General features: G+C 44.2%; 1 protein-coding gene across 4 annotated transcripts in view; it reads right to left on the bottom strand.

Moving 5' to 3' along the window:
* The window catches only part of LOC135919497 (putative RNA-binding protein EEED8.10), a 75,632-nt gene that overhangs the window by 32,785 nt on the left and 30,274 nt on the right, over positions 1–12,573 (bottom strand). For all 4 annotated transcript variants that reach the window (XM_065453363.1, XM_065453364.1, XM_065453362.1 and 1 more), the window contains exons 10-11: positions 6,969–7,009; positions 4,913–4,988 (exon numbers count right to left, since the gene is read on the bottom strand). In XM_065453363.1, coding sequence (XP_065309435.1) covers positions 4,913–4,988; positions 6,969–7,009 — 117 coding nt within the window. The remainder of the gene's footprint in view (positions 1–4,912; positions 4,989–6,968; positions 7,010–12,573) is intronic.

The following is a 12,573-nucleotide window of genomic DNA, read 5'->3' as shown; positions in this document are numbered from 1 at the left end:
TGACCGCCATTGCTGGAAATCGAACCTGTAACCTTGTACTAGGCAGCACGATGCCGTTGCCACTGAGGCTTCCTTGGCCCAAATATTGATTGGACTGTCTTGCCCAGACGGAGTGATCAATTTTAAGTTTTCTGGAATTGTTTAACATTGCCTGTTGCAGATAACATAATTCTAGCCATTGAGCTGGATTATTCAGAGAGGTGGACATTACTTGCATGAGAAATCGAAACACATATTTAACTAATTAACAAAAAACAATCCTAACTTCTTGATTACATTAAGGCACACATATTACAATTTACTAATTGTGGCCAATGAGTTTGCAAGGCGTATGAATTTCAATTTTCAAATTTCAAGAGTTTCAATTTTTCCATGCTAGTAATGTCTGCCTCTTGGATCAAGGACAAGAATAATCATATCTGTCAGAGGCAAATTTTACAAGTTCCAAAAAAACTTAAATATGATTACCTGACATATGCAAAGCATTAGACGTCGCATGTAAATTTTTTTAACTAAAGCATGCTGTGCTTTGTTGGTTGTTTCTATACAGGCAAACCTCAATGTAACAAATGTGGGTGTAATGGATTACCTGAAATAAAGAAGTAAGATTAAAATTTCGTAGTCCATGCTGTATTTCAGTGAGTATATAGTACAGCAACAATGAAACCAAAAGTGCAAAATCCGTAACAATATTAGCTACAGTAAAAGCTCGTTAATTCGACACCCGTTAATTCGGAAATATGGACAGCTCTATTGGTCCCGGTCAAAGTGCATGTTAGTCTATCAGACCAAACCTTCGTTAATTTGTCAGAATTCGGCCCCGCACTGCTTAATTCGGACAAATGCTGACGGCTGCCGCTACACATAAGTGTGGTAAAGCAGCGCTGGCACCACTGGAGTGAAAGTGAAACCTGAGAGGCATCGCCAACGTAATCAATTAGCGGGGGCGATCGCAGTGCCACAGAACGTTGGTGTCTTCTTTATTCACTCCACTGCGCCTTCGACACCATTTTCCCTTGTGTTGTCGAGTCGGCATCATCTCTTCTTGCAGAGTTTTCTTTTTTCATTGTGACCGTGTTTTGCATGCCACCACCATCGTGCGCTACAGTGATGGAAACACCGGCAAAGCGGCAGAAGTACGAAGCCATGAACTTGGCGACTAAGGTGAAAATTTTGCAGGGTTTGAAGAACGGTGAATCGCAACAGCACATTATGACCAAGTACAATGTGAAGCAGAGCACGTTGGGAACGTAAGTGAAAAATGAACAACAGATTCTTCAAGCCTTCGAAAGGGAGAAGCTTCATGCATCAAGAAAGCAGTTGCGAACCGCAGCTCATCCCCAGCTCGAAAAAGCTTTGTGCCAGTCAGTTACTGACTGTCGCAACGTGCATATGCCTTTGAGCGGACCTCTCATTATGGCACAAGGTGAGAAGTACGCTGCAATGATGAACATTGAATTGTTCAGAGCTTCAGAAGGGTGGTTCGCGAGGTTTTGGGAGAGACACGAACTTGTCTTCAGAAGTGGTTGCGGCGAAAAGGCCAGCATTGACAAAAGCGTGACCACCCAGTGGAAAAATGTGAAGCTGCTTGAGCATATCACCGCATATGAACCAAGTGACGTGTTCAATTCAGACCAAACTGCTCTATTTTTCAGAGCTTTGCCCAACAAGACGATGATTTTCACAGGAGAGCCATGCATTGGCGGCAAGAAGTGCAAGCAAAGGATAACTGTGCTTCCTGCTGCCAATATGACTGGCACAGAGTGCTTGCCACTTGTCATCGGGAAGGCGCATAAGCCACATTGTTTTAAAAACATCAAAAGCGTTCCTGTCGAGTACAGAGTGAACAGAAAGGCTTGGATGACCTCGGCCATTTTTCGAGGCTGGCTGCAGCAATTAGACCGGCACTTCACGTCTAAGGACCGCAAGATAATTATGGCTGTTGACAACTGGAGTACGCATAACTGTACAGTCAAACTGAAGAGCGTCAAGGTAGTTTTTCTGCCGCCCAACACTACATGTGCCCTTCAGCCAATGGACCAGGGTATTATTCACTACATGAAGTCGAAGTACCAAAAGTACCTGCTACAGCGAATGATCTTATGCTCAGAAGTTGGAAAACTGCATGAAGTGGACTTACTCGGCACAGTGCACATCATTGCCCATGTGTGGAAAAATACATCTCCGCAACTCATCGCCAACTGTTTTCAGCACACCGGTTTTGTGAGGCCTGAGCGTGCGGTAGTAGCCAACGAAGTGTCAGTCAAGTCCACCAATGATGACTGCCTGACCTTCGATGCTGTCCTTCCCACAGATGTGACCCTTCAGGACTACATCGCGATGGATGATTGTGTCGCCACGACTCGTCTCCTGACCGATGAAGAAATTATTAATGATGTCACGGGCGCCCGGGAAGACCATGATTCAGACGAAGAGTCATGCGAGGAGTTGCAGCCGCGACCTCATCACACCTCACGAGAAGTCACGGAGGCGCTTTTGATATTGGAGGACGTTTGCCTGAGCACTTCAACGAGTTTGCGGGCTGTTGGCCACTTGGAAGAGAAGAAAAATTGTGATGTTAGCTGGAATCTGCGCGAAAAAGCAGACAACTATTGTAAAATAGTACTTCAGTAAATAAAGGTATGCTTCTCCAACTTGATTTTAATGTTGTTTTTCCTGTTCGCTCATTAACTCGGCATTCAGGTAATTTGGACATTTTTCCCGATCCCGTTAAATCCAAATTAATGAGCTTTTACTGTATAGCAAAGTGAACAATTGTTCGCACAGCAGCTCGAACTATGTATGTTCTAGTATCAAAAACATCGAACACTCAGTAACTGCAACTTGAAATGGCACGCTTAGCTTGACCTGCCCTGCAGCTGGCATGCTGACAGCCATCACACAATCACAGCGATCAAACTGTTGCATACCGTATTTATGAGCACAACTTGAGGACAATTTTTCTTGAGTTTGGGGTATTATAGGGTGCACAAATTACGTGGGGATTTTGCAAACACGTCCCCCGATGACATGTCTACAAATGTTGCCACATGCAATACACATTCACAAAAAAGAACAAGGATAAAACAACTAAGGGGCTCTTCTTTTACAAAGCACCTACCTTGTCCATAAGCGAGAAGAAAGGGGGTTAACCGAGGGACCCGATTTTTAATAGTCATATCATGAGAAGCCAACAAACACTGACACCAAGGACAGCATAGGGGAAATTACTTGTGCTTAATAAATGAAGTAAAGAAACGATACATTAATGGAAATTAAAGTGGATGAAAAAACAACTTGCCGCATACATTAATGGAAAATAAAGTTATTAAATTAAAAATTTAATTAAACTGAAGTAATTAAATTAAAAAACAACTTGCCGCAGGCGGCAAGTTGTTTTTCATCCACTTTAATTTCCATTAATGTATCGTGTCTTTACTTCATTTATTAAGCACAAGTAATTTCCCCTATGCTGTCCTTGGTGTCAGTGTATGTTGGCTTCTCATGATACTACTTTGTCCATAGTTGCACTTACACCCACGGTCAGAAAATTCAGTGAACCTTGAGCCATCGTCGTCACCTATTTCTTCAAGCACAATATGAGACTCCAGTTTCTTAAAACTCGATTCTACAATTCTGGGAGAGACCATATTTCACAATGACAAAATCCATAAGCCAAGCCTGCATTGTGCACATGGAGTGCAACATATGCGAGTACAGTCAAGCCCATTTATAATTATTTTCAAGCGTCAAAACAAGAGAACTTGCTGTTACAACCGACAATTGCTATAACCAGGTTGCATGAAAAACGCTGAACGTACAAACATTCAAAGATCTTAAACGGACAGAAGTGCAGTCCAACTCGCATGTGGCATTACCGGCTTTTACAACACTTGGATTTAACGATGAGCAGCTGCCCCGCTGTTCAAAATATGTGTGTGTTCTATGGTAAACTGCTTGCTTATAGTAACGGTTATAACAATTAAATATTGCTACTGGGTGTCTGTACCACAAATAAAAAGAATGCAAAATCCAGAAAAAGAAAAAAAAAAAGAAAGCAAGCCGCCTCGCCACACTTGCCTTCGTTGCCGCGCACACCGCACAAGGATGCCTTCCACTCCTCCAACATAGGTGAGAAGGTGGAAAGGAGACAGGAGAGGAACGCACGAGGCCCGCAATACGATGAAAGTGGGCGTGGAACGGCAGATGGCATTCTTTTTCTTTTCGTGAGGATTTTGCTTGTCTGTTTTTCTTTTTCTTCGATGCACACTCTCAGTAGCCAGATTTAATTGCTATGACCGGTAAGATGGCATGGAAGCAAGCTATTTATTTTAACATAGAACACATAAAAAAGTTGATGGTGCATCAGGTTATCATCGTTATATCTGATATATTGTCAAAACCGGTATCATTGCACTAAGTGGGTCAGACTTTAAAATTATCTTTTATAAACCACGGTATAAAGTAGGGGTGCGCAAATTACGTCGAGGTTCAAATTACGCAAGTATGGCATTACCAACAACAGCTTTGAAGTGCATTTGTAATTTGCAATTTTCACGTGTCAGTATTGGCATGTCAGGTCACTAACAGGCTACTAAAGTCAACAGGGAATTTTCCTGCTGTCTATTGGAGGCATGTGTTTACCTTGCCTAAACACGATTTTTTTTCAATAACATCAGTGTGTGTTGCATATATATAATGAATACTGAATGGAACAAAGGTATCTTCGTGTCACGTGTAACTGTTATAACAAGCCTAGACTGTACTTTGGAACACCAAATCCGCTCCACTTCTTTTCTTGATCATCTTTTCCATTTGAATTGTTTGGCCAATCCATTTTGTTTTCATTTTGGCTGCATGTGTAAAATTAGTTTGCCTCAAAAAATTTACTACGCAAGATCCGATTTCATACCTCTCCGGTGAACTCGTACATCTCGGTCAGGTCAATGTGCTCCAGACGCCTGCAGCGCCGAAGAAGTCGCCGGAGGCTGAGAAAGAAGCATCACACATGGAATAACCCAAACATGATATGCATCGCTGCTTTGTGCACCGAAGTCAATGAACCGATGTACCATTTCCAGTGGTAAAGAGAAAGACACTGCCATATTTTCCAGTGTATAAGTCGTGTTTTTTCATTTTTCGATGGTGCGTCTTATGGAACGATGCGACTTGTATAATTTCTTTTTTTCCCGGAAAGAGACTGCAGTCAAAATCGGCCACACGAAGCACGCTAGGTTCACCTCCGCTGATAGCTGCTACGAGTCGTGTGCGCGCTATGGAGGTACATACTGGGTTCTTCTCGTGATAGAATTGCCGTGCACAATGCACCTGGACTGTCCATATCATTGCTTGCACGCAACCCGCACTCACGAAATGAAACATCAGTGTATTTCTTATTTTTAAACGCCCTTACCAAATGAACAGGTGCATCTTATACACTGGTGTGACTTATGTGTGTGTGTGCATTTGTGTGTGTAATATATATATATATATATATATATATATATATATATATATATATATATATATATATATATATATGCATATATACCTTTTTTTTTTGAAAAACTGCTGTTTTGCGGGGGATGAAACTTATACAGAAAATATGGTATTTGTGCCTTCTCAAACACAAACAATGTGCGATGGCTAAAGTGAACCTTTTCAGTACAAATGGCAAAGATGAAATGGAGTCCGTATCTCGTAGTATCCCATTTATTTTTTCCATTCTCCTTTTCTTAGTATGTACCAACGTTGAGTGACTGATCCAAGTGATTACAACAATTTATAAAAGGTGGGGGGAAAAATGAATAAAATGAAATCATGGCTTGCAGCAGCACCCCCCCCCAAAAAAAAAATATTTCAAAGGTTTTGAGGCCCCTGCTAAAGCACCTTTCAAGGATTAAAGCACCATAATGCCCGACTGCCACAATGAGCAAACATTGTTTTTATTGCAAATTGAATAATAATAATGATAATAATAATAATAATAATAATAATAATAATAGTAATAAAGAGGTCTCACTAAACTTAATTTGTGTAAACCACCACCACCCTCCACGAGTAAGATGGCTCCTTATTAAAAAGGTGCTAATTGTATTGAGTTGTGCTTTATGAGACTTAACGGCTTTTGTGACCTTGAAAATGGCGCTTGCACGTTCAAGGGTTTCAAAAACCCCTATGAACCCTCTGAAGTGGATCGTCAGAAAATATGGCTGCAGGTTTGTGAACCAAGTGCTTTCTGTTATCCTTATGCTGCGCAATTCAATACCTGAAGAAAGTAGAACAAGTAAAATATTGCTTTTTTTGTTTGCTGTTAGCCAACAAGTTCTGGGCTGCTGTTGCTGCTATCATTTATGTTCAGCGCAGGACCCATTAAAAACTAAATTCCCCGGAAAGGACTACCGTATGTACTCTTGTAAGGTCAGCCCTCGCGTAAGGACCGCACCTTCACATTAGAGGGCAAAATTTTTGAAAAAAAAAATCTCGATGGCCCACCAGAATGCAAAGTTCGGTTGCCGCTACATGACGCTAGCTGCTTTTCCGTCGACGTCACTCATGCTGGCGACACCTCGCCATTATTTTTGTGTGGTGCTTCGTCTCGGCTGAGTTGGCAGTCAGGTTGATTTCATTTCGCCTCTAGAAAAGGGAGCCTTGTTTAGGTCAATGCTGGTCAGGGATGATGGGCCGTAATTTGGGGTAATTTACTACAATATTGTCATTTGCGCCTCTCTTACCCTCTGCTACAGTTGCGGAAACGGTATGAATCTTTAGTGGGCCACCATTGGCCTTATTTGTAGAAGGGCCGCATCCAGCCAAGCTTCTAGAAAAAGAAAGTGTGGCTTTTACGCGAGTGTATGCAGTAAGTCCGTTCTCGGAGTGGAATGTCATGCCGACAGCTGAACTAGAACTACTGAGCCTTTTTGCATGACCCGACATGAAATATGTGTAAAGCGTGTTCTACAACTCACCTCTTCTCTCTAACATCACAGCAATCTTTCAAGAGGACAGACTGAAACGAAAGAACAGCACACTTAGTTGGTTATGCATACATGAGGAATGATCTTAAACCTTCGCAAACTTTGTCTTTCTTATATCAAGGGACAACATACTTCAACACATTCTTGTCCGAGAAGACAAACCAAACTTATCCACATGCCAGTGCAATTTCCTTAAAGGGCCCCTCACCAGGCCACATTAAAAATTGCGGTCATACGCTGGAAGTTGTTACGTGCCCTCTAGGGAGCGTTCTACCATAAGAATTTTTCAAATTGGTTCATTACAGCAGAGATATAAATATTTCAGTGCCGCAAACTGCGAACCCATGATTTCAAGAGGTGAGCGTCATCGCCAACATAACACTCTCTCCACTTGCCCTATCTAGCCTCCGCAAGTGAAATTCCATCCCTGCGTTCTCCCATAGAGGAGCCAGAGGACTGCGTGACGCATTTGTCACTGGCGTCACCTTTTTGTTTCTTGCTTTTTTTTTTCTGTGTAGTACACCTCCGCTGGCGGTCTCTATCATGAGCAGTTGCGTTTGTCTTGTTTTGCACAGCGCACAATTTTTTGCGCTGTGCACAACACCGGACTACTGGTATAAGGTAGTGCTACACGGAACACTCAGACAGTTGCAAGTGGATCACAGAGTACGATCGCACACTGGAACGCGATAAAAAATGAGTTTCGCCCTCTGCGCGCGTGACTGCAGGGCATGGGAACAGGCAGAAAATGAAACGGAAGTATGTACATCTCTCTTGCTACGGCACGAAGTAAAAGCAAACAAATGAAGATACGCAGACTTTCGGTTTGTAGGTTTTATTACTTCTCTAAATTTTAATTCGTCTGTTGAAGCAGCACGCCAAACAAATAACTACTGTTGCCTTGAATAATTCTCAAAGTCACGTACTACTACGAGCAACGTCGCAGCACTCCCATTGTACATAGGCGCACTTGTGCGACATACATTGACTCTCAGGCTGGGAGTGCGGCGGCTGCGAGGAGATGGGCAAATAGAGTTTATATTGAAGTTTTAACTCTTTCCACAGCACACAGGGATGTAATACTTAGCAGACAGGATTGTTGGCGTGCATTGTATGTACTGTGCTTGTCAGCTCAAGATGATTAGACCTGGTGAGGGGCCCTTTAAAGGAGCCTGAACCGCCCCTTGGGCTTGGTGCAAAAACACAGTCCATGGTTGGCACAAACTGCTATGAACATCTCCGCCAAAGTATGCAGTCGTACACAGCATGCAAGCGGAGCACAAGGTCACATTTTTCTCAAATGCTCTTTTCAACAGAAGAATGCTACTCACTCTTTTCGGGCTGCTTTATTTTGTAATATAGCAGATACCCATACGCAGCTGCTATTGGTCAAAAGCTGACATCAATCAAGAAGCATGTTTGGATCAGTACACTTCTTTCTACTGTTACTGTGTATATTTATTGACGTCGTTTAATAAACAGGCCACAAGGCCACATTTTTCTCAAATGCTCTTTTCAACAGAAGAATGCTACTCACGCTTTTCTGGCTGCTTTATTCTGTGATATAGCAGATACCCATCAAAGCTGCTATTGGTCAAAAGCTGACATCAATCAAGAAGCGTGTTTGGATCAGTACACTTTCTCCTACTGTTACTGTGTATGTTTATTGACGTCGTTTAATAAACAGGCCACAAGGTCACATTTTTCTCAAATGCTCTTTGCAACAGAAGAATGCTACTCACTCTTTTCGGGCTGCTGTATTTTGTAATATAGCAGATACCCACACGCAGCTGCTACTGGTCAAAAGCTGACATCAACCAAGAAGCGTGTTTGGATCAGTACACTTCTTCCTACTGTTACTGTGCATATTTATTGATGTCGTTTAATAAACAGGCTGAAGTAGGCAAACATCTGCTTTCGAATTTAGATAAATATTGTTGTATTTAATCGAAACTTAATGCATACTTTTTTCCGATAAAACGGGTCCGAAAATTGTATGCATGTTAGAATCGAGTACGACCCTAAATCTGCGACCATATCGCCATCGGCATTTCAAAATGGCCACCTCGTACGGGCTTTGAGCCTAGCTTCCATAGCTTCCTCTGTGTGCTGTAATATGTGTTGCACCGTCCATCTTCTCGTTTTCTGCGTTTGCGCTAACAGCATGGAAGTGCCGACTGCAATGACATGCCTACTTCATCACGATGCCTTAATTAAAAAAAAAAAATGATCACGTGTGCGGAGACGGACGGAAATCAGGCCGCATTACGGGCATTCGGAGTTCCCGAAACTTGTTTGCGGGACTGGTACAAACAGGAGATGCATTCTATTACGGCGGCTGCCACGTACGGCGTGGCTGCGCTGTGCTTATCTTGAAAGTGATCTGCGATGGAGATTGTGTCTATGCATCTAGGCGCACCGCGCTGTGCTCTCGTTGCTCAGTTGTGCACTCAGTCTGTGCACTGAGGCAGGTGTTTTTCAGACAGCTAAACGCGGTGGGTCGGGAACCATAGCAGTACCAGGGATCCAGGCGAAAACTGCACGTTTCTGTGTCATTGAGCGTACAAACACCAATGGTTCTCTTTGGAGGGCAGGAGGCAAGCGTGGGAAATTTCGTGTGCTTGGGCTGCCCTAGTGATGACATCAAGTGCACATTCGCTGGCCTCTGCTGCGGCGGATGGAGGGATGCATCCAGTGGCAATGTTTGTTCTCGACTGAACAAGAGAATGGTGAATAACCGACACTGTCATTGCGCAAGGAATTATAAGCAAACGTGACATAGGGTAGAACAAGCTCCCAATCAGTATTGTCAGAAAAGACACACTTTGCAAGCATGTCTGCCAGGGTTTGATTCAGACGCTCTGCCGGACCAGTAGTTTGCAGATGGTAAGACAGTCAGCTTGTGCCTGGTTGAGCAGGTCTGCAGGATGTTGGCGATTACTTTTGAAAGCAATGTCCGGCCATGGTCAGTGAGCAGTTGGTTTGGAGCTCCATATTCTAATATGACACTGTGTAAAATAAAACTGCCGACATCTGTGGCACAGCTGGTTGGAAGCGTTCTGGTGATTGTGTTGCACGTGACGTAACCTGTTGCCGCAACTCACTTGTGGGCAGACGTGGATAAAGGGAAAATGCCAAGTCCAAGCCAACGCAAAAGCACGACTCCGACGGGACATCGAGTGGTTGAAGGAAGCAGGCAGGGAGCGTCGATGGTGTTTTTTGGCGCTGGCATTTCTCACACACCGCAACACATTTCCGGACGGAGTGGGCAATGCCTGGCCAAAAGAAGTGTCGGCGAATCTGGTCGTAAGCGCAGGAGACGCCGAGGTGATCGGCAGTTGGTAAGTTGTGAAGTTCATGGAGAACAACGGACTGGAGGTGCTTAGGAATGACGAGGAGTAGGGCAAGACCATTGGGAAGAACGTTGTGGCAGTATAATACACCATCCTGGAGGACAAACAAGTGAAGGGACAAATCAGAAGGCAAAGATTCCAAGTGATCAATGATGTCAATGGTGACAAAGTTGTAAATCAACCAGTTGAAGATGTTGTGCACGATCCCTTTGAGGACATGGCCTACTTTGTCAACCTCGGCGATTTTCTTGTTTACTTTCCCACAAAGAGCGAGCACATCCTATATGTACCACATGCAATTCAGTGGAAGACTGTACTCTGATAGCGAACCCTTTGCTTGCAGCCAGTTGGCGACTGCTCAGGTTTCCAAAGAGGTCGCGGAGCTTCTCCTTGGAGGCATTCCAGCTAGACAGCTCGTCCTCGTGTCTCTGGAACCAGACATGCAGTGTTCTGCCCAAGCAGAATATTACATTTGCTAGCATTATGGCAGGGTCTCAGCAGTTGTTCCGGCTAACACGCTCATACACGCTGAGCCAGTCCTCAACTCAACATCATCTTGGCTGGAGAATATGCCAGTACCGTAAGGATTGGTACTGGCATATTGACGTACGTTGTTGCAGTCGCAGGTGTAGATGCATACGAGGTGTCGCGGGAGCCATGGTGGAAAGCTGGACAGTGTAGCCACTGCGGAGCTTCTATGCGAGGATGGGGAATGCCAACCTCTACCAAAATCTTACATGAGCAAGGGATGAAACACTGAAGACTATTTACAATGTATACAGTCAAACCCACTTAGAACAATATTCAAGTGCCATGAAAATTACATTGTTATAACTGGGTTGCATGAGAAAAAAATCAATATGGAGGATGGAAGAACTGTTCTGAGGAAACTATAATGGCCGTGAGGCCAGTTCTTCCCAACAACTTCCTCAATCTGGATTCTGATTGTATTGACTCGTTCAATTGTTTAACTCTGCTTCCTGCACACTCCAATCGCATGTTGTTAACAAGCTGCAGCTGTCGGCATTCAAGAATGGCAATGCTATAAAAACAGCAAAGTGATATACAAGCTCCGCCGAGGCATCGTTCCGTTAACCCCAAAAGGAACCTTTTAAAAATTGCGGGAAGGTTGCCGCGGCAGCATGTCAGCATGAAAAATCCAGAGGAAACGCTGGGACGAGACCGCCACAAGCATCTCGCCACATACTTCCCCATGGCTTGTATGAGTCAGCCTTGCTTGCTTTATGTGAAGCTTGCCAACATCCTTCTCCAAGGCATCAAAGTGCTCAGGGTAGTGCAGCGGGAGGTACCTTGCGAAAACAAGCCTCTAAGGGACTGAATCATGTACAGGGCCTCCCACGGGAACAATGTTGAGGCAGCCTGCCTTACTGATTTTTTTAATATATTGGGTTTTACGTGCCAAAACCACTTTCTGATTATGAGGCACGCCGTAGTGGGGGTCTCCGGAAATTTTGACCACCTGGGGTTCTTTAACGTGCACCTAAATCTAAGTACACGGGTGTTTTCGCATTTCGTTTACTGCACCAGCGCTGCCATCGTGGCTGTCACTGTCGCTCCTCGATGCAAGCACGTTCGCGACGATCGCCTCATCGGTTAGAAGCACTTTGTTTCCAAATCTGTGGCAGTGCGCTTTCTTTTCACTGGCAACATGATGCACTGCCGATGATCAGTGGGTGGATCAGCCATCCTCCGTTTTGGCGGCAAGTCAAACGAGGCGGAGAAACCACACGACCAGAAACGACTTCGATGCAATGAACAAAGACAAGCACTAGGGACCCGCTCTCACAAGTGCGCAGAATGAAGGCCCAGCGAGCAATCTGGGAGCAGCACTGACAGCGTAGTTGGCACAGTCCAACCGTGTTTGGAGGGGTGGAAGGGTGACGGGACAGATGCGTGCAAGGCTGACGATACAGAGGAGTGTGCAGCAGCAGTTGGGGTGGCGGGTGATCGTGCAGGGGCTCGCATTTCACTTTTTCTTTCTTCAAGGATTTCACATTCAATTACCTTTCGGCATGGGGGCATTGTAGCAAACGGGTTACTTCCCCGTAGAAAACATACAGAAGTTGATGGTGTAGCAGCTCCCCATTGTTGTAACTGATATAATGTTAAAACCACTATCGTTATAAGTGGGTTTGACTGTATTTATGAAATAACTGCAGTGCTGGCCAGTTCAGCCAACAGCTCGAGACTCGGGAGCAGTTCGACTTTGTCAGGGCACCTGC

Source organism: Dermacentor albipictus, chromosome 2 (genome assembly GCF_038994185.2).
Source record: "Dermacentor albipictus isolate Rhodes 1998 colony chromosome 2, USDA_Dalb.pri_finalv2, whole genome shotgun sequence".
Taxonomy (NCBI): Eukaryota; Metazoa; Arthropoda; class Arachnida; order Ixodida; family Ixodidae; genus Dermacentor; species Dermacentor albipictus.
Note: the sequence above shows the minus strand (reverse complement) of the source record. Positions and strands in the feature narration are given on the sequence as shown.